The 22,460-nt window shown below is 45.0% G+C and overlaps 1 protein-coding gene across 1 annotated transcript; it reads right to left on the bottom strand.

Moving 5' to 3' along the window:
• Window positions 1-12,156: 12,156 nt before the first annotated feature.
• Window positions 12,157-20,307, bottom strand: LOC108962125 (uncharacterized). Its single transcript, XM_050979087.1, has 11 exons — window positions 20,107-20,307; window positions 19,323-19,457; window positions 18,415-18,539; window positions 18,080-18,148; window positions 17,787-17,900; window positions 16,957-17,072; window positions 16,620-16,675; window positions 15,218-15,270; window positions 14,382-14,509; window positions 13,669-13,825; window positions 12,157-12,650 (listed from the first exon to the last, which is right to left on the bottom strand). Exons 1-11 carry the CDS (start codon window positions 20,305-20,307, stop codon window positions 12,563-12,565), a joined length of 1,242 nt encoding a protein of 413 aa, XP_050835044.1. The 3' UTR covers window positions 12,157-12,562.
• Between the last annotated feature and the right edge of the window lie 2,153 nt (window positions 20,308-22,460).

Below are 22,460 nucleotides of genomic sequence, written 5' to 3'. Positions count from 1 at the left end.
TGTGCAAGGCCTCCCTTCCCATCAGGAGCAGATATATAGATAAAAATTTATTTATTTATTTATTTAGTTAGTTAGTTAGTTAGTTAGTTAGCTAGCTAGCTAGTTAGTTAGCTAGTTAATATATTTTAGACAGATAAATATTTATCCTAACTTTCCCAAGCCATGTTGGCAGTTGATTTCAGCACCAAATGGTCACTGGGAGATTTTTGTGGAGTGTTTATGAGGGTTTAAACCTATTTTGCCAAATTGAAGGTGATGTTAAAGCACACACTGAGAGCTCTTCCAGCTCAAGGCTGTTGGGCACTCGTAGAGCTCATGGCAGCTACAGCAAAAAGAAAATAATCTCCTTTTTCAGTTCTCTCTGTCATGAATTGTCTGTGGGTTGGGTTGCCCTGTGTATCAGCCACCCATGAAATAGGTTTAAAGGCTGGAGAGCAATGCTAAGAAAGGAAAAAAAGAAATGTGAAAATTATCTTCTCTCAAAGTGTTCAGCACTCCCAGGATGTTTACAGGGGGGAGGACATCATTTCATGTTTTCCAGAGTACAAATTCACCAGGATTAAACACCGTGAGCTAAACCCTTGTCCGAGGGAGGCCGACCCGACGCTGATTTACACCTGCCCAGGAGTTAATCCTCTGAATCCAGCATTGAAGCCCTTTGAGAAAAATAAACCAAACAGCAGCAACTCGTTCTATTAAATAACAACAATTCAAGAGAGAAGAAATAAATTAAATGATACATGGAGGGGGAGAAAATCTTCCAAAATCAAAGCTCGGGGCAGCAGCCAGAAAGAGCCGGTCTCGTTTAGGGGCAGATGAAAGAACATGTAAGTTCAGCATGATGTCATGGCTGTTTATGCACTTAAATGGCCCTTTATCATCCACCAGACACAAAATGACTTCCCAAGGCTCCCCCTGGACGGATGGTCTCTCTCTGGAATAAATGTTGACAGGTTTTATATCAAACCCTTGATCGTTTCCAATTCCCGGCGCGGCCGTTCGAGCCCGTGATTAACAACCCCACAAATCTTATCTGCTCGAAAATGAGAGGAGCTGGGTTTGTTTCCTCCAGATTAGGGTGCAGGGCTTAACAACAGGAAAATCTCCTGCTGAGCTCACTCTGCTTTTGCAGAGTGGCACACGAAAAGGCAGGGCCAGCAAACAGAATTTGGGAATGCGCTCAGCCCTCCTATCACAAAGCAAATAAGATACTCCAGGAGTGGTGATAACGCTGATTCCTGGAGCCTGGGAGCAAGGAATTGTTTGGAATCAGGCAGAATAGCTGTGAACAGAGAGATAGGCACTTGTAGGTTTCAATTCAAACACTAATTGGCTGATAAGATGTACCACGAAAAAAATAATAGCCAGCCTCAAACTCCCTGGTGGTTTGTCAAAAGTGGAATGAGAAACTTGGAATGAGAGAGAGAAAAATGGGGCAAGGATTTGGGATTCCAGGTCTGTGGTTGGCCTGGACACAGCTGATAGACAGTATTGAATAAAAATGGGAGAAAAAATGAAAAAAAACAATTTAAATCCACCACTACCCCATTTCTCCAGGCTTTCCCTGGTGCCTGGAAATTCCTTTTATTTATTATTTCCTTTGCACACAGGACAAGGACAGAATCAAAGAGAAAGTGGTGTCAGAATTAGGCAGGTCCTGAAGGTGAGCAGAGCAACCAGCTGGAAGAAATTCCTTTAAAATCTGCTTCAATCTACTCTGCACAATGTGTAAAGTCCTATATAAAAAATTATAAAAATCCTATATAAAAATTGTATAGGATATAAAGCATTGGGAAAAGAAGAGCTCACCCTGGATGTAAACATCTTCATCCTTCTCTCCCCAATTCCAACGTTCCATCTTTGCACCCACAACCAAAGCTGCAAAGAAGAATTTTAAAATATTGCCAGACCTTCCCCCTGCTGGAAAAGGGCAGAGAAGAATTAAAAAGGAATTTTTCCTCCCTGAAAAAAATCAAAGAGCTCTCAGCTGAAATACATTTGGTTTTCAGCACTCTGGCACATCGAAATTTTCCTGTGAAATCAAGCGCTGCCGGCCAAGATTTTAATTTATTTTTGAAATGTAGCTTTTTGTCCCAAATGGTCAGTGGATTTTCTCTTAAAAGAGCTCAGAGTTATTGCAATATTAAAAAGAAAAATTGCCTTTGCCTTGCACACAGTGGGCTGGAGATAAGCACCGAGGGCTGAGCAACTCCTTAATTACCTCTCCTTAATATTAAATTCTTTGTCTGCCTTTAATTTTACAGCACTTTCATGCAAAGCCAGGGCGGTGAAGTAAACAGGAATTTCTCCTCATGCTTTTTGTTAAGTGAGAACATCAAGGGCCACCAATAACTCAGCCCAGTGAGGAAAGGATGGAGCTGGAAAATGAGGCGGATCGTGGAAAAAATCGAATAATCTCTGTGGAAAAAGCAATTTATCCCCCCACTGGCAGATGGCTGCAGACAGGGGATTTGGGGATAAATCTCATCTCCTGGGAGTCACCTCCCACAGCCAGGTTTACACATTTCTCAGGGGGAAAAATTGGAGTTTTTTAATCAGTAAATAAAAATTCCCTCGCTGATTTATTTCCTCTTTAAGAGTTCTGGGTGTCAATCACTGAACTCCCTCGGCCAGCCCCAGAAATGCTCAGCAAATCCCAGATTTCTCTCTGGCTGATAGAAATTTTCTGCTTTGTGACAAAAAATGGGCATTAAAATCGAGGGGGAAAAGACTCAATAAATTGATGAATCTTAATAAGTTTTTCAGATGAGGAAGAAACCACCAGATTCCAAATAATTTACAGCCAACAATAAATGCACAGGGATGGAATGTAGTGCTGCTGGTTGAATTCTTCCTTTTCTAGCACCTTTATTGTCTGATAAGTCAAAACAGTCAAAAAACCCAAACCCAACGTGAACTGGAATTATTTTTCACTGCCAAGCACCACTCCAGAATGCAAAATTCCTAACAAAATATTGAATTGAGGGCAAGGCAAAGGGGGTAGGTGGGTGAATATTTAAGATATTATTTGCCTGATCATCTCTTGTAGGAGTAGAACCTTTGTGTCACCATGGAATGCATTAATAACCTGGAATGTAGTTACATTACATTCTGTTATTGATACATTGTTTTACATGGTATTATTGAATGGAATTATATTAAATTCTATAATATATTACAGAATTATCATATGGTATTATGTAATTGGATTATATAATAATTATTGTCATTATTATAATGTAATATAATAATGATGATTAATTATAAAATATGATGGTGGTGATGATGGTGGTAATAATAATAATAATAATAATAATAATAATAATAATAATAATAATAATAATAATAACAATAATAATAATAATAATAACACTAATACTAATACTAATACTACTAATAATACTAATAATACTAATACTACTAATAATACTAATAATATTATAACAATAATAATAATAATTAATAATAATAATTACTACTACTACTACTACTACTACTACTAATAATAATAATAATAATAATAATAATAATAATAATAATAATAATAATAATGTTGTGTTTGTAATAATAGTAATAAGTTATTGGCAAGTAAACACACTTTATCCCTAAAACAAACACTTCACATGAAGGAAGCAAATGTTTGTCCACGAGAGGTCTCTAGAGCCCTGATAATCACAGGATATTTCCAGGGATTTGGTGCTCCTGCCTTGAAATGAGACAGATGTTTGGAATTTCACGTCCCCTCACCATCCCATTGGGTTTTCCTCTCTGGGTCTGGCACATTTTGGGCTTCCTCAGCCAGAGGAGGAGGAGGAGGATGGATGTGCGCAAATGTCTCCAGGACACAAAAAATCCCTGTTAGCCCGTGGCTGTGAGAGCAGGTCAGGCAAGGAGCAGCCTGAGGGATCCTGGGATTTTGGGATCCAGTGCCACTTCCTCTTGTCCCATCACTTGTCACCTGGGGGGAGAGGCCAACCCACACCTGGGTGCACCCTCCTGCAGCAGAGTAATTCTAGAAATGACGCTTTCACTCAGAACATTCAGATACCAAAGGAAATGCCATTTTGGTTGCATAATTGACAATATTTCTGTTTCACTCAGAAGCTCAAGAATTGCCAGATGTTTACAGCACAAACACTTTTACAAGTGAATCCCATTTCAAGAGGATTTTATGAAACAAAGACAGTCTGGAAGTGTTTCCAGCTGATCATGGACACATTTGGAGAAATCTTTGGAGAACCCATTCTCACAATTTCACAAGTTTATGTTTCTTGTCCTAACAATAAGCTGCAAACTGTTGGCCAGTCCCAATATTCTTGTGGGATATTGTCACCCACATGTTTTATGAAAAATCATTTTCTTGAGATTTTCCCTCCTGAGTTGCTGAGAGGCCTCAAGAACAAAATGTGAACAATTCTTCTCTGCTGCTGTGGGTGCAGCAGGTGGGGCTGGGATTGGTCTCTGTGGTTGTTTCTGATCAATGGCCAATCCCAGCCCAGCTGTCCAGACTGTCTGGGTCAGAGACAAACCTTTGTCATTCATTCCTTTTCCATTCTTAGCCAGCCTTCTGATGAAATCCTTTCTTCTATTCTTTTAGTATAATTTTTAGTATAATATTTATCATAAAATAATAAATCAGCCTTCTGAAACATGGAGTCAACTTTCTCATCTCTTCCCTCATCCTGGGACCCCTGTGAACAGTGTCACAGGATTTTGGCTCTTCAGTCTCAGTAACTGCACTTCTGAGCCCAGGTAAGATTAAATCCATATCATTGCCTGAAAATGCAGCTCCTTGCTGAAGAGCTGGAGCCTCCTCAGCTCCTGGGGGTCCCTCTCCCTGCCCTGTCACCAAACACCAAAGCAGAGGACTCATTAAACAGCTGACCTGAAGGAAAAAGCAGAGTTTATTCATGGGGGTCTCCATTGCAGGAACTTTGCAGGGATTTTAGAGGGAAGAGATGAGAATTTTGACTCTGTGTTTTAGAAGGTTTGATTTATTATTTTATGTTATATATAAGATTAAAAACTATATTAAAAGACTAGAAGAAATTATTTTAGCAGAAGGTTAGGTAAGAATAGAAAAAGAATGAATAACAAAGGTTTGTTTCTGACTGAGACAGTTTGGACAGCTGGACTGGGATTGGCCATTAATTAGAAACAACTACATGAGACTAATCAGAAATCTACTTGTTGCATTCTACAGCAGCAAATAATAATTTTTTACATTTTGTTCTTGAGGCCTCTCAGCTTCTCAGGAGGAAAAAAAACTTAAGGAAAGGATTTTTCATAAAACGTGTCAGTGACACTCCATTTCCCTGTGTTAGTGACTGGGAATTGCAGAGGGAATGAATGGAGAAGCTGAAGGGAAGACAAAATCTGAAATATGCTGGATTAATGCTGGCTTTCCCACTTTTGAAAATCCCAGCCATCACTTTTGGCTTGGCCAGCCTTGGTGACCATTGAGGCTCATCAAAGGATGTCACGAGGGGAGCAGAATTCTGCTTGACAGGAGCTTTAAGGAGGAATAAAATCAGTTTTTACCTCTTCTAACACACATTCCACCATCCCCTGCCACAAGCAGGGCAGTAATCTCCACACCTAATACCTTGGCAGAATCTTCCTCGGAATTTTCCCTGCTTGCCTCCCAACCCAAAAATGGAAACATTTCCCTGAAAAACAAACAGAGAGGGCCTGAGAGCAGCACCCCCAGCCAGGCCTGGGTGAGGGGGCTCCCAGAGCCCACCCCAGCACAGAATTCCTTGGATCCACCCCTGTGGAGCCTCCAGCAGTCCCAGGGATCTGGGCTTTGAACCATGAATGCCTCAAGTGTGGTTTTCAACTCTTTAATTTTTTTCTCTTTTCTGATTTGTGGGCCATTAAAAATGTTCCAGCGGGGATACAGGATACCCTTTAAAATATGGAGATTTCTGTGGAGCACATGTGAACTCTTCTTCCTCACTCCCCTTTCATGGAGCCCCAGGGAGCTGCTGGAAATGCTGGCCCTGGGAGATCAAACAAACTGGGGGTCTGCAAATCAGACAGGGGAAACAAATCCAAGAGGCAAGGTCCTGGAGGAAACAGCCTCTGGAGTCATCAGAGAAGACAAATTGGAAGTGCTTGGTCTCAGGAGGCTGAAAGGGGAGAGACAGAGAAACATCCCAGATTCCAGGAAAGGGAAAGCAACATCCTGGAGGTGATGCCTCAGGTTTGGCTTTTCTATTTCTCACATTCTGTGCTGCTTTAGTGTGTGGGGCTGGGTTCCCATCAGGGCATGGTGAGCTCTGTGCACAGAGCAGGGAGACAAAACAATTCCTGCTCCAGCTGGGCACCAAGGACAAATGAGCCAAATCTCAGCCCAGGAGCACAAACCCCGTGGGCTGGAGAGAGAAAAACAAGGCTGGGACTGCCTGGGCTAAAGCTGGGCTGGGACAATGAACTGCAAGGTGGGAATGGAGCAGAGCTGATCCCAGGGAGACACCCCGGGAGCGCTCGGGCATTTTGGGGACATTTTGGTTCATCTTGGGTTCATTTTGGGACAATTTTGGTTCATCTTGGGTTCATTTTGGGGCCATTTTGGTTCACCTTGGGTTCATTTTAGAGCCATTTTGGTTCACCTTGGGTTCATTTTGGGACCATTTTGGTTCACCTTGGGTTCATTTTGGGACCATTTTGGTTCATCTTGGGTGCAGCCCTGGCTGGGCTCTTGTGCTGTCCAAGGTGGATCCATTGAGGAGATCCTTTTGATAAATCCCTGCTTTATTCTGTAACTCTGTTCCAGCTCAGCCTTCCCAAGGCATCACTGGGAGCAGAGATGGGATGGGGCAGTGCTCTCTGCTGGGGTTGAGCTGTGTCAACAGAGCTCTGGCAAACGTGGGAGGCACAGAACACACCTGGGGCCTTTTCTGCTCCATTTGCACCTCAGCCTGCACAAAATCCTCACTCCTCAGTCAGTGGGAACTAATAAAGTGCCATGAATTACAGCTTTTCTAGGCAATATTGCTAAATAATGTTAGCAAACATCACCTCCAGAACACCCAATTATCCAGGAACAAGGTGCTCCCCTAAATATCCATTCAATGCTAACCGAGCTGATCCAGTTGTGACCATGAAACCCAGAGCCAAGCAGGGAAAACCTTGGCATTATCATCATGGCACATTCATAACGTGCATGAAAACTGAGGATTCTTCATAGCCCAACACATCCCACATCATTTTTTGCAGTCACACTTTTAACCATTTTACCGGGGGTGGTTGCACAGCATTTCCAAGGAGGATCTGCAGTGGGTGCTGCCAGGTTTCACTTACAGCTTTGACCAGATTTGGGGGGTTTTTTGCAGACTCTCCCCCCACTTTTTTCCCCTTGTGTCCCACCCCAAGAAGCTTGAAGGCTGCTGTAGGTCTGGGCAGAGCCCAGGAGGGGCTGTGAGGAGCAGAGAGCAAACTCTGGGGTTAACAGTTAAAGAATGCTGCTAGAGAATTGGCCAGACAGCCTCTTCCCCAGAGCTTTCCCGTGGGTAAGAGGCAGATCATAGCTCTTCCTTCCCATGAAAGGCACTTTGATCTCCCTTGATGAAATGCTTGATGTGTTTGGGGAGTTGAGTGTAACTGGCTGTGATGGCTCAGGGCTCTTCCCCAACCCCTGAGCTCCTCTGTGCTGGGGTTTGTTCTGAGAGCCTCACACAGCACAGGCTCCTCCGAGTGCACTGCAGAGCAGGAGCAGCTTATTTATGGCTTTGGGAAAATCTCTGCAGAGATCAGTTCAAATCCTCCTCCTGCACCATGAAAAGCATTTTGTGGGGCTGCTCTGCCCCGCTGGGAGTCCAGCCTGTGTCGTCAGGAGCTGCCTGACATGTCCAATTATGAATTGCTCAGCAGTGTCTGCTGGGATTTCTTCTCAGATATTTGGGCTGAGCATTTTGTCAGCCCTGCTGTCACCACCGAGGGTTGCCAGCCCAGCAGAGCAGCGGTGTGACAGCAGAGCTGAACAGTTCTCATCCACAAGGAGATGCACAGCTCTTACATCAGCATTTAGAAAAGAAACTCTTCTTTCCTCACCTCTCCATGAATGATGACATTTCTTCACAAACATTGTTTCGGTGCAGAAAGTCAGGTAAACAAGGCTATATCTGCAAAGTCACTTATTTTGTTAATGCAATAGGGGAAGGAAAACATTCCTGGCATTATGGTTTTATCAGCTTATAAACATGTGAGAGAAGCCTACGTGCCTTAGAATAACAGCAGGAACAAGAGTGGGAAAGGAAACACTGGGATCTGGATGCTTTAGTAAAGACAACCATCAGCACTGCCCATTGTGTGACCTCACAGCTTTTCCCACTCCTCACCTCTGCAAAACACTATTAAATATTCTTAAACCTCATTTTATAATTAATTTTTTCCTTCCTTATCAACCGCTTACCTAGCCCTCTCTCAATGTGCATTTAGGAGTGACCAAAGCAACAAACAGTTTAATTTCCTGTGCTAAATCCAAAAGGGAGTTGTGAAGGTTAAAAAAGGTTGTTCAAAAGGTATCGAGTGCGCAGAATTTGTGGCAGAAGTAAAAACGGAGAGCCATCATCTGGATCTCCTTCTGCAAACCTATTTGTGACCCCTAGAGCAGCCAGAAGTGCCTGGCCAGTCTCTGGTGTCCCAAGGGCTGTGACAAGGACTCCAGCCACGAACCCTCTCCAGGTTTGTTGTGCCCAGGGCCACTCCTGGCCTTCTCTGACCAAAGCACTTGGGGTCAGCCCTGCAGACACGCTGTCCCATGCTCAGCTACCAAGGAATGCAAGAGGACATTCTGGCTGACAACGTCACTCCTACTTTCCCTTCTTTATCTTTCCTGGAAAACGGGACAAAAACGGGACATCCTGGGACATGTCAGATCTGCATCTCCACCCCCAGCCCGTGGATTAAGGGGAAAAAAAAGGTCATTCACCACTGAGCACATTTGGAAAGCCTCTCTGCACAGAGCAGACACCTCCAGATGTCTCCATCAGTGACGTTATTTATAAGAGGACCGAGCAGCTCGTTAGGCTAATTGCTCCTGGAGGGATTTAACTCCACTGAGGGAGCCTGAACAGGGCTCAACTGTTCCAGAGAATTTGCTGCCACTCCTCCCTTTGATTTACACCTCTCGTAAAATTTTACGGCCAGATTAGAATGAACTTCACTTGCACTGTGGTTTAATAAAAGTTTTTTTATGCTGAAGGAAAGCAAAAAAATCAATGTGGTAACTAATTACAGCTTTAATGAGGAGTGGCAAAAAATACCTCAAAAGGGGGGACCCAAAAAGCCCCCCAGGACAGATCCCTTTGGAGGCTTTGCTTCAGACACCTGAGCTTGGAGGCTGTTGGGAGAACAGCAATAAAAAAGTCACATTTTAGGGAAGAGCAATTTTGGATGGAGAAAGAGCAATGTGGGTTTTTATGGCAGATGTGAGGGAGTTGGGGTTCCAGTAAATGGGAGAAGGGAGTGAGCAGTTATCAGTCACTCTGGCTGGAATGTCTTTGAGTTATTTGGCTGCTGAGCACGTTCTTATGGAGGGAAAAGTCCACTTTGGAAGTAATCAGTTGCTTTGCAGAGATAATTTGGCCATGCAGTGCATTTCTGTGGATAAATTACAGAGCTCCCTGGGCTACGCTTTGCTTCACCAACTGTAAAGCTACGACATAAATCCAAACAGAAAAAAAGACTTTTTTTTTTTATTTCCTTTCTTTCTGCCAGTGAAACACAATGTCACTGAAAATGGCTTTTATAGCTTTGCAATGAAAAATTGCAAGAAGGAAGGAGAATAAATAAGCACGGTAAAATATTTACCATTCTAGACATCGGTAGCCAGGGGCAGATTGATGGGAAATGCTCAGTTTGGGGCTGACAGCCTTTAAATGACCTCTTCACAAGGCCTGAATCCTGAAATTCAACGTGCAGGGAGCTCCAGGGGGAGGTGCACGGGTTTGGTGGGAGCATTCTGCCGTGACAGCAGCAGGAATTCCAGGTGCTCCCTCCTCCAGATGCTGGGAAAGCAGCTCATCCCAACCAGGCTCCAGCTGCCCCCCTTCATGCAGATCACATGCTGCATTTCACTTCTGGCCAGGGCTCACCTCCATTTATTGCTTTTTTGGCTCAAAATGAATGCTTTTGGGCTGCAGAAGCACTTCCCAAGATGGATTTTTCCACTGAGAAAGGAGCCACAAGTGAAGGACCACTTCATACGGTCAAAGCGTGGGGCTTGGGAGATTTATTTTAAATTAAATAAGTTATTCCATCTGTCCTGGACACAGGCTTGCTCTAAAGTAATTTGAAATCCAGGGAGAAAACCCCCACAGTCAATTATTTCAGTCCTTGGAGCTGAAATACCCTACCAGTAGTTCATCACCTGGCAAATAAACCTGCCAGCTCCAAACTTTATTAATCATTTGCTGTACCCTGCTTGAACTTTTCCCAACTGAACTCAGGAGTGCTCCAATTCTCCACCCACTGGTACCAAAAGAAACAAGAAGAGGACAAAAGGAGAGTGATGAAGGCTTCATCTCTGCCTCCTCCACTGCAGGAGCATCAACTTCCAGTAATTTGGGGACACACCTGCCTTTTCCCCACAGCATCCCTACTTCCAAGCCCAGTTTCTGGAATTTAGGAAATTGCCAGGCCAATCCCTTCCTTGAGGGGATTTTTTTTTTTTTTAATTTTTGTCCTGGACAGGGAATTATTTTTATAGTGATTTCTCAAACTGTGATTCCAGAGTCATAATTAACAATTTTTTTCTCATAATCTACATGCTCTGACACCTCCAAAACCTTGCTTTATTACGTGCCTGTCTCCCACCTTCTAAATGTTAATGTTTTAGCCTTGAAGAAATAAGTGAAAGGGAAAGAGATGACAAGAACTCCACAGAAAGAAAGGAACAGATGTTCCTGAGATCATAGCAAAACAAGCCACACACTTAATAGGAACAAACTGTGATGTATAACATCATTATTTTCCTAACCTTTCTAAAATTACCTATTTGACTGATTTCTGAGGTGTAAAAAGAGGCATAAGGCCTTCCCTCCTGTCAAAGTACCATTGTCTGGAGAAATTTAGAAGCTCCCTGTTTCAGCACCTCGAGACCACGAGAGCACAGACAGATTTAAGGCATCTTTGAGTTTGTGCAAGGCTCACAAGAATGTGGCCATTAATACCTCTGTAACTGGAGAAGGGTTTATAGAGGGGCAGCTCCAATCCCAAGCTCTGAATCAGTGCCAACCTCAAAAGAAATGCACCCAAAAGTCAGCTTGGCTCATCCAGGGGTGCTTTGGGATGGAAGGAGGGACACAGCCCTGCACCTGTTGGGGTGCAGCTCAAGGGCAGGAGTGCAGAACAGGGATCAGGTTGGAAATTAGGGAATTAGGGAATGGGAATCTCTCACAGCTGCAGGAGGGAGCTGATAAAACCAGCCTGTCACAGCACATCAGGCTTGCAGCATCCCAGCCTCGTTCAGTGACGCATCCCAAACTGGGACATGGATGTCATGCATACACATGGAATCATTTTATGTTCATGCACCCATTCTGCAGAAAAAGTTGTTGTAGCAGTAAGTGTAGGAACTGCCTCAGAAAGGAAAAATTCTCCTTTAAATTCTATTAAAATCTCTTCCTCTGTCAGCCTAAGCAGGGCTTATAAAAACACAAAGTTATGCACCCAGATTTCACTATTTTCTGAAATAGAATGGTGGTTCTATTCTAATTATAAGGTATCTTTCCTCAATTTCTCTTCTCCACACTTTCCACTTAACTTTTTTTCTTTTCACATATTTGAAGCATGTTTAATTTTCAGTAATTAATGGCAAGATGTACCTAGGTAGGGAACACCTGCCTTGGGCCTGTGACTATTGTGGGTGCTGTGGTTAATAAGGCACCTACAAGGGAATGATGAGGAATTCGGATCCCATTCTAAACTGGATTACCAGACCCTGCCTTTCCTTCAGACAAGGGAAAATTGTGTTTGTGCCACTTATTTCACTGGCCAATAATGCTATTCCTAGAGGACACCTCACTTAGATGTGCTTGCTCCTGCTCCTTCCACCTCATGTTTTACACAGCCACAGACAAAACTATCAAATCAGGGCAGCTTCCTGTAACAGGTTTTTCCCACGTTTTAATGACTATAACAACCAGAGAGTTCAGAAATACACAGTTTTTATTTCAAAAACAAATCTGAGAGAAGAGAGGAGCTGTTAAATTGGGTCAGTGATCCACGTAGCCTGGGGTCCTGCTCGTCACGGTGGGGAGCAGCTGGAAGTTCAGGAAAAACACCAAAGGACAGAGCATGGAATGATCCCTCCCAGTGCATTCCTCCTGCAATCAGACTTCCTTCAAATTGCCTCCAGACCACCCTGGTTAGCAACCACTGAAAGCTGCACTAATAAAAATAGATCTCATTTCTCTCCAAATCCTTTTGTACCCTTGACCTCCCCAGCATCCTGTGACGAGCTCTACACTCAAACCAGTGCTGGATTTTTGCAGGGAATTACATATTTTTGGAAAGCTGCTGCTGGCTAACATTGCTGGGATGAGCTTGTAGATGATCATGGGGGAGAGGCATCGGTGGCAGGGTCAGGTCCTTCTGTTCTGGAGCCAAGCTGCAGGTTTGGAACCGGCTGGGCGGCCTCGTCCCTGCGGGAAGAGCAGCGGCGCTGAGCTGGTGTCTCGTGGAGAGGAGGAAGAACAACACCCCCACCCTTCCATTTGTCCCGTGGGGTTGATTTGGGAGCAGATACGAGGTGGAGCTGACAGGAACGGTGTCAGCACTGCCAAGTGAAGGCTCCCTGGGGCGCCTCCAGACCGGCGGGGCTGTGCGGGCTTGCGGAAGGAGCCCGGTTTGGGTTTTAGCCGAGGCTTTCCCTGCTGGGTCATTCCCTCCACCAGGCAGGTTTGGACAGCCCAAAAAGGGGAGGGAGCAGGGACCTGGCAGCAGCTGCAGGTTCAAGTTCAACCAGCAGGTATTTTGCACTTTTGGCCTGTTTGATGTGCTTTGAATATGTCTGGTTTTCGGAAGGAGCTGAGGTCTCCATCTGCTGAAAGTCATTTATGGCATTTCCTCCAGCAGCCAAGGATCAGTGTTTATTTTAAAAAGCAAACAAAATGTAAGCAACAAAATTTGCCTTTTTCTTTCATGAGAGCAAAGACTCCATATGGAAAAGGTTCCAAGGAAAGAGGGGCAATCACGTGGCTGGAGGAACAGCACTTCAGTGCAATTCTTTGTGGATATAATTTTCCCCCTAACAGAGCCATTTCTGTGGGGATTTTCTGAACATTTATCTGTCCAAATAAATCCCTGAGTGAGCAAGTTTCACTTGGACTCTTTATTTCTATAATGGGACAGATTTTCTAAATAAAAGAATGTCCAGAACAGAGCATCCTACAACTCATAAACCTACATGGAGACCAACAGAAAACCCACATAAACCTATACAACAAACAAATGGCTGCACCATGAACTGCTTGTGCAATTATTCCTTTTCAATTAATATAAGAGTGCTTGTCAACTTAATAAACACATTAAGCACTAAATGAGCAACTTTTTTTACATCAGGTAAAAAAAAATCAACGTATTTATGCTTCAAATATCTATGGAGTTGTAACCATAGGAGGATGGGAGTTTTTTACCTCTTCTTGCCTGTCATTTTTTTACCTGTAATAAAATTCAACCAGGCCCCAGCCTGGTGTTAAGCCATTGAGTTGGAAATCTGCAATGCACTCGTGGAAAACTCCACTCCCTGTCAGTCCATTGTACACCACGGGACAGGCCTGCTTATCCAGGGCTGCAGAAACATCAAAGCTCTTGCCACCTTGCAGAAGAGTGAAAAGGAAACAATGTCAACAACTTTCAGTAGTATTTTCTCTCAAAACAATCCCCATTTCTATTATTTTTGTGTATGGGGGTTTTTATGCTTTTCTGAAGAGTGATAGTTCTGTCTGCTTTGTAAATCAAGTAAAACGATCAACCATATTTCCAGCTGAATCCACCTCAAGAGAGATGTTCTGACACCCCAAAAATGTGGAAATCACTATTTTATGTGGATTAGCACAAACAGAATCTGTAACTCTCCCTCTGGGACATGTGGCCCTGACCCTGCAGTGGACACATTTCACCCAGGACTCACCACAACTTTAATTTCATTTAAGCAGGGAAGTGCCCGTGGCAGTGGGGTTGGAACCAGAGGATCTTCAAGTCCCCTCCAACCCAAACCAAGACTTTCTGGCTCTGAGAAGATTTCTCAGGGTGTCAGATGATGCTCTCCCCAGAATCACACAGAATCTCACTGAACAAACAGCCTTCCCTCCACTAAAGGAACTGCAGGCCAAGAAATGAAGGCAGAGGCAGCTGGACTGTGTGGAGCTTACCAGCAGTAAAACTGACTCCATACTCCTCCAGGATGAGCCCATCCTCAGCCAGCTCAGCCAGGGAGGCGTTGGACCACTCAATGCCAGCCTTCCTCCCATCAGGAAAAAACACATAACCTACAGTGAGGCTGAAGGGGAGAGGAATGCAGCAGGTTTGAAGTTCAGCCGAAACTCAAATGCACCAGAACAATGGCAAAGTGAATTGGGACTGTTCTGCCTGGAGAAGAGAAGGCTCTGGGGGCTTCCAAGAGAGCTGGAGAGGGGCTTTGGAAAAGGGCCTGGAGTGCCAGGATAAGGAGAAATGCTCCCCACTGCCAGAGGGCTGGGTTAGATGGGATATTGGGAAGAAATTCTTCCCTGTGAGGATGGTGAAGCCCTGGCACAGGGTGCCCAGAGCAGCTGTGGCTGCCCCATCTCTGGAAGTGTCCAAGGCCAGGTTGGATGGGGCTTGGAGCAACCTTGGGGCCATGGACATTGCTCTTTAACCCACCAGTGAGCAAGGCAGGGCTCCTGTGGAATGCCCCACTGCAGCTGGATCCTCCTCACACAGCTGGGAGTGCCCAGTTTGTACCTCTAAACCATCCAGACAGACAGACAGACAGACAGACAGCTCCATCAGCCCTCAGCAGCTGAAGGGACAGGAAACAAGGGAAGGTGAAAGCTGTCCTTGTGACCAACTGCAATTGAAAAACTGGGAGCAGGGAGCATGAGGGCGTGGATGGAAGTTGGGCAGTACAGGGTCAAAGCAGGAATGTGCACACAGGTGTCCTGCAGAGCAGCTTTTGCCACCTCTGAGATGAGTGGTTTCAGCAACAGAAAGTTCTTTGGTCACTTACTGAGTGGTGGTAGCTGGCATGTTGATAACTGTTAAATGTGCTGCAGTCCCATCCTGCAAGAGAGAGAAAGAAAAAGCAGCCAGAGTTGTGCAGATTCATTTCTGAGGGTGCATCACTGGCTGGACCACGAAGACACTGGGCAGAACTCAGCCTATGCAATGTGCTATGGCTTCACACTTCAAAATCCTCTCACTACATCTACCATGAAAATCTGGCTGCAAACCAATCCAGGAATATAAACCAAACACAGTCAGGACAAATTAAGGACAATGGGAACAACAGAAAGTCCACAGCAAGAGGACATAGGAAGGAAACAAAGCCTGCAAAGAACAAAACTGGTGTACTTTGACCAGACTTTTCTAACCTGTATTCATCTATGTCTGGGAGCAGCAGATAGGGAAAATGTTAAGGAGGAACTGGAATCTCCTGGTTTTACTAATTTCTCTTCCATCCTTAGGTCTGGACTCTTCATGCTCTGTTTGGGCTGCTCTGAGGCAAATTTAAGCCTCCTCTGATGCTATAAATGTACAGACACAGGGTAAGAGGACTCCAAGCTTCAATCTGCAATAAAGTTCTTAATGAAGTCAGCTGGCTTTTAATTAGGGGCAGAACAGCCACAGTCACTTTGTGTCTTGAGAAACTGGACAACAGGGAGAGGTTGGTTATGCACACTGTGGTGCCAAAGCTCAGTCTTAGGAAAAGATACACAGGCACAGGATAAATCAGGATTTGTACAGAAGTGGAATTTTCCAAGCTGGGAAAAGAACTTTCATTCTGAATTCAGTCTAAACCCTGTAAGGCTGCCTATAACAGAGAGTTTTGATTTATGCCTGGCTTGGCAAAGGAAATGCCTTTTCAGGGGCATCTGCTGGGCTCGGCTGGCAGCTGGCAGGGCCTGCCCCCAGCATGTCCCTGGGCTGTGTGCTCCCAGCAGCCACAGCTCTGCCTCTCCCCCACGCAGCACAGCAGAGAATTATGGCTCAGCACAGGCAGAAATATTTGCTGACTGCTGTCATGAAGGCTTAGGATGCTTCAAACACCTCAGGCTTCCCATTAATGGGAATCAGCTCTGCAGCAACTCCCCGGAGTGCTGGGTACTTGCAGCAGCTGAGAATTTCTCCTGTAAGGCTGCCTGCCTAATTCTTCTTGAAAGAGCCAAAACAAACTGTTTCAAGTTATCAAGCAAGTTTTGCTTCAATCAGCGTAGCAAAATCTCAGTTTTTACACACACAGCTCTGCTTTTGAGAGAGAGCAAAAGCTCTCAACACTGATCTGGGCTAATGGTGCCACCAGTGAGAACTTTCGTTGTGCACCGTGGATGTTCCCAAATCCTTAGTTCTGGATACTTAAATATGCCTGAAAAGCTCAGAAAATTTTCCTGTATTGCCATGTTAATACCTACTTCAAAGTGTGCCAAAACCATCACATAACGGCGAATCTCAGCCCAGTTCCGGACACCTGCAATAAAAAAACCAAAATCCCTCAAGCTGGAGTTTCACCATTCCTGGGAAATGTGAACAGTACCTGACTTCACAACAACCCTTCTGGATAAAGAAATATCCAGTCATTGACAATGTATGTCCCCAAACCAGTGATGGTATTTCCTCTGGAATGCCTTCACTTCATGCCCAGGCATGGAACTGGTTATTTTAACAGCTCATCCTTCATCTCACTGCCCTGCCAGTGCCACCTATGCTGAAGGCATTCCCAAGGCAGGGAATTCTTTGCAGTGCTGTTACCATAGGAGTGGCTCCGAATGCCTTGGAGGGAAAGTTCAGTTTTCCCAGAATTTTCAATCTCAATCTCTCCAACAGACCGGCCCCACTGCTCGTGTCGGAAATGCTGCTCCCTCTGCCTGGAAGAGAGAAAGGAGTGGGTCAGCACTCCAGCTCTCCTCAAGAAGCCTCAATGCCAATCCTATGGATTTACCCCTCAAAATGAAGGGAATTTCAGAGCATCTGGACCATGGCTATCCCAGGTTTTACACATCACTTCTACATTTCCCAGTTACTGTTACATAATGAGACACCTGAGAATGAAACAGCAGCAAATTCTCACGCTGACAGGATATAAAATCACCCTTTGTTTGAAGAAATGCTGGGCTGCCAAACAGCTGCTGCTTAGAACTCAGCAGGCATCACCAAAACACACACATTATTGATAGATATAATTTCACACCATTGATTCTCATATTTTTAGCTCTCCAGAGCTTGTACAGTATTTTAAACACCCACTTCGGCTCCTTTCTCATGGGATTATATTCCTTTTTTTAGCTATACTTGAACCCATTTAGGCAGCTCCCATTTAGGGAGCTGCCTAAATCAATGCAAACAGAAAGAATAAGAAATATTCCTGCTGCTGAGGGTTTCACTCAGGCATCAGGAAGATCCCACCTGTGTGCAGGATCCCCCAGGTGTGCTGTGGCATTGAAACCAAGAGCCATGTCCTTTATTAGAGCACTTCAAATTAAACCCACCTTCTAAATGCAACTATAACATACATCAGACCTTGAACAGAACTGTAGAACAAATTATTATTAACCCCAGAAGGTATTAATCTTGTCCCTCACTTTTTGACCCTCTGGAAGAGCTCGATGGTCCAAGGCTCCTGGGCTAAAGCACGAGCAAATGTGCTGGGGTTGCTGTCAACATTAAAGTTAAAAACATCTGTGGAGTTCTCCCACCTAGAAAAAGAGAGGGGAAAAAAAAGACATTATTAGCATTCAGCTCATACTAGGCCAAGCTGTGCACTTGCTACTTTGACAGAGGCAATCTTGGTATTTTATTGGAAAATTCTGATTTTTGCCATTTTAATTGAGCTATGAGCTTACTGTACATCCCAAAGCAAAGATGAAAAACTTACTGCAAAGAGAATTTAACGGGTACAAGTTCTCCCTCCTCTTCACTCCACTGCTGTCTGTAGGATCCTTTCCTGCAAGGCAAAGCACTATAATTTTATATCACTCCTAAACAAACAACAAAATGTTTCTTGCATGTTTGGAATTGGAATAGAAGAATCTATAATGCTCTACACCACCAGATTTATTTTCATTCCTTAAAAATCAAAGTGTTTTAGTTACCAAACAGCTTTTGGTTCAAGCTGGGTAAATTTAAAATAAATGAAATCTATTTCCAGATAGTGCTGAAAAAGCCTTGGTTTTATGTGTAGATAAATGAAATTAGGGAGTGCTGCAGTACCTGAGTAATCCATCGAAATTTATCTTCCAGCACATTTGGGGCTCCAAGTATTCCATAGTGAGTCCTCCTCCACTCCAGATCTCTTTGGATTCATCTCTCACCATCATGTTTGGGTGCTGTGGGTGCTAAAAGGAGGAAACATTTTGGGAAAACATTTGCTTATTTCAATTGTGAGGATGCCACAGAAGAGTCTTGTTATACTACATATGACTAAAAACCCAAAATAATGTGCACATCATTCCTCTCTCTTTTTTTTTCTTCCCTGTATTCTTCAAATAAGATTTCTCCTGCTTTTTCTGGTCATGGCTACTTAGTGAAAGAGATTTGTGAATATAAAGAGAGTTGAGTGCAAAGGGATTTATGTCAGGTCTTCTCTCCTTCTTTACTATGTAACCGGCTCTTAATAAAAAAAGAAAATCCTCAGGCAAAAATCTGATTAATGATATCTGATTAAGCTTTCTTTTCAGCAAGAATGAAGCAGATGTGCATAAAACTGGCTAAAAGCTTTCCCCTCTCTTTTAAAGAGGCAATTCCAAATGTTTTTTATAGCATGAAAATTAGGAAAAGGGAGGAAACTAACCATCAGCATAAAATAGAACTCATCAGCCATGTGCTGCACCTGATTGGAAAGACTTGATGCTGGAATTCCTCCAGGGGGATTTAGTAAGGCACTTTTTAGAAACTGTTCTGTTTTGTGCAGATGATGGGAAGGGGGAATGAGTGTCAGACCCTACTGAAAAAAGAACATCTCCACTACTCTGAGCAGTTCTACCACTGCCCTTGGACACAGCTCTGGTGCCTTACTGTGTGAGATGCAGAGGACATAAATCTTGGTTTGGGATCCCATCACGGGATCAAGAAAGGAGTTAAGCACTGCTCCTGAACATCACCCCACACCCAGCACTTACTTCAAACTCGCCGATCCCATCCAGCCTGAGGAAGAGCCACATCTCACAGAGGCCAGCGGGGCGTCGGGCGAGGCGAGCGATCACAAAGCTCCGGTTGGTCTCTGCAAAGCCGGTGAAGTACAGGGAATCGAGAGCCTGGGGAAAGGGAAATGGATTTCAGCTCCAGCAGGAGGCAGGAAAGGGAGGAGAGAAGGTCAGCAATCCTTTGTTTTCCATAGGCTTCTGCTCAGGGATCAAATTTTGCTTTCACTTTTTGTATTTCATAGCAGGCACCCCGAGAACAGCCAGGCAGCTTTAAAAGCAGCAGTGAAACCTCAGCCAAAAGAAAGGAGAGCTCAAAAACAAATGGGGTTGGGCAGTGAGGGGTGCCAGGCACCGGGATGCAGGGAACAGGAGCACCTGAGGTATTGCCAGGGGGATGCAAGGGCTGGAATGCAGAGGATGCAGTGGGGTGGAGGTGGTGCAGGGCCAGGGAAGTTTGAGTCCGAAGGGGAAAAGGTGTTCTGAGGTAACGTGGGGATGCTGGGGGTGGGAGTTCCGAGACTGGGGGAACATGGAGAAGCTGGGGAGGAGAGTTCCAAGACTGGGGGGACATGGGGATGCTGGGGATGAGAGTTCCAAGACTGGTGGAATGTGGGGATGCAGGAGATGGAGTGCCAGGGGAACAGCGAGATGGGAGTGCCAGGGATGTGGGACACAGGGACGCCAGGCTATGAGAATAGGGTGTCGCAGAAGCGGGTCCCAGGGAAGGGGGTCTCAGCACCGGGTGTCCCGGGCCACTCACGTGGGGGTCGGCGCGGAGCGGGCGCGGCCGGCGCGGCTCGGCGGTGCCCGCGGCCGCTCGCTGCCGGCAGGCGCCGAGGCAGAGCAGGAGGCAGCCCAGGGCCCAGCGCTTCAGCGGCGCCCAGGAGCCGGGGGCGGCCGCTCGTCCGACCCCGAGCAGCGCCAGCAGCGCCGCGGCCACCAGAGCCAGCAGCGCCGGCATCGCGGAGTGCGCGGTGCCCCGTGCGGAGTGCGCGGTGCCCGGTGCGGGGTGCGCGGCACGGAGCCCGGTGCGATGCGGGACGCGGTGCGGGGCTGGCTCCGGCCGGCCCCAAACCCCGCCTCGGGGCCGCTCCCCGCCGCGTCCCGGCTGGGATCGCGGTCATTTCCGCGAGGGGGAAGTTGGATTTGCTCGGTTTGGTTACTACGCACTCCAAGGGAAGTTCAGGCAGTTCTCCTGGAAGGACGCTAGAGGAAACCCTCTAGTGATGAGGGCACAAAAAGCGGGTGTTAGGCTCTCTTCCCCAACTCTTTGCTGCAGATCGCTGAAGGACAGTCCGTTTAAGATTAGAGATAGGAAATAAATGCTTGACAAGGAGGGATGGTGAAACGCTGACACAGGTTGTCACAGAGGTGGTGGATGCCCCATCCCTGGAAATATTTGGATGCAGCTTTGAGCAATCTGGTCTAGTTGAGGATGTTCGTGGCAGAGGGGACTTGGACTAGATGACCTGCAAAAGGATCCTTCCAAATCAAACTATTCTGTGATTCTATGAGTCTGTGGTTTCTGATCCTGTTTTATTGGGCTCTTGGCATCAGTGGGTCCTTCTCTTGCTCCCAGTGCCAGCTCCATCCAACAGGCAGCAGCCCATTTCACTCAAGGACCAAAACACCCCACCCACAGCAGGCACCTCAGCATCTCTTCAGGTACCATTGTAGGTACCATTTCTAGAAGCCATATTTTTGAAGGCTTTTGGTTGGCTGTACAATAGATCTTTTTTATTCTTTCTACAATCAGCATTTAGTCTCATTTCCCTGCACTGAACAAGCCCAGCCTCTCAGGAGAGGCATTGTGTGTGTGTCCCTATGGAATCTGTACCAGAGATAAGCTCCTTCCTTCCTCTCAGCACAGGACATGGAAACAATTTGTTTCGTGCCACCTTCTGTTTCCACATTTCTTAGGTAATTTGTTTGAGGGCTTGAAGTTATCTCTGGCAAACAGTTTATCTTGGCGATGTTATTTGTGGTGGAAAGGGGTTCCAAACCATCAGGACTTGCAGAAGAACCAGAGTCCTGGGGATGTTTTTGGAGTGACAACACCAGCTCTTTGTGTATTGAAACAACTCTAAGAGCTGCTCCACGTGTTCAGCAAAAATGTGGGGAGGAAAATACTCAACTGATTTGTTTTTGAGATCAGGAGGAAATCAGGAATCTGTGACGGTGCTAAAACACAAAGAAAAAGCGAGCTGAATTTAAGGATTTCTGGTTAGCAAAAATTTAAGCTTTTGTATAAGGTCTTAAGCATCTGCAATATTGCTAAATAAAGATGCCACTCTACCTAACTTTTTTGTAACTCCTGGGAAATTCTGGTATCTCAGCCAGCCTGAGATAAAAAGCACAATAATGGTAGTTTTCTTAAGGGTTAAACTCACTGTAATTTAATAAATAGAATAATATTTTGTTTTTATTTTTATTCCTGCATAAATAACATATTAGTTCCATTAAGGAAAACACCGAGGGAGAAGGCAGATTTAGAAAACGATCAGCTGTTATGATTTTGTGTCTATAAATATTTACACAATCACATTTGAATAGCAGAGACATCGGCATAGACAAATTTCTTTTCATATGTGCAACCAGTTGTTGGGAAATAGAAGAAAATACGTCAAATCAAGCTTTTCAGAAGTCCCCAATATTTCAGCGCAGGAGACAAACAGGCACGTGGGCAGCTGTATTTTATTGCACTTACCAGCACACAGCACCCCTGTGCACTGGCTGCCCGTGTCCCACTAGATGGTGGTCATGCTACAAGAGAAAAAGGATGCAGGAGCGTGCCCGAGTTGTCATCGTTTCTGTTTGTCATCCTTCAGCATTTTTAATTTGTTTTAAAAATATCCTCAGCTCACACACTGCAAGGTTTGCTGTTTTGCCTGAACTTTTTGAGCCACTGGGTCTGTATTTTTCCTCATACACAGTGGGAAAACCTGGATGAGCGTCACATAATATTTACATATCAAACAATTTAACTATTGATGTTTAGGCATAGTGAACAACTGCTGAACATGCTCTCGAATTAGGTGCCAAATCACATTCCTGAGGCTCTCAGAAGTGAAATCACAGAATCACAGATGGTTTGGGTGGGAAGGGACCTCAAAG

This window comes from Serinus canaria, chromosome 11, assembly GCF_022539315.1.
Source record: "Serinus canaria isolate serCan28SL12 chromosome 11, serCan2020, whole genome shotgun sequence".
In the NCBI taxonomy this organism is placed as follows: Eukaryota; Metazoa; Chordata; class Aves; order Passeriformes; family Fringillidae; genus Serinus; species Serinus canaria.
This window is presented reverse-complemented; position numbering and strand designations above follow the sequence as displayed.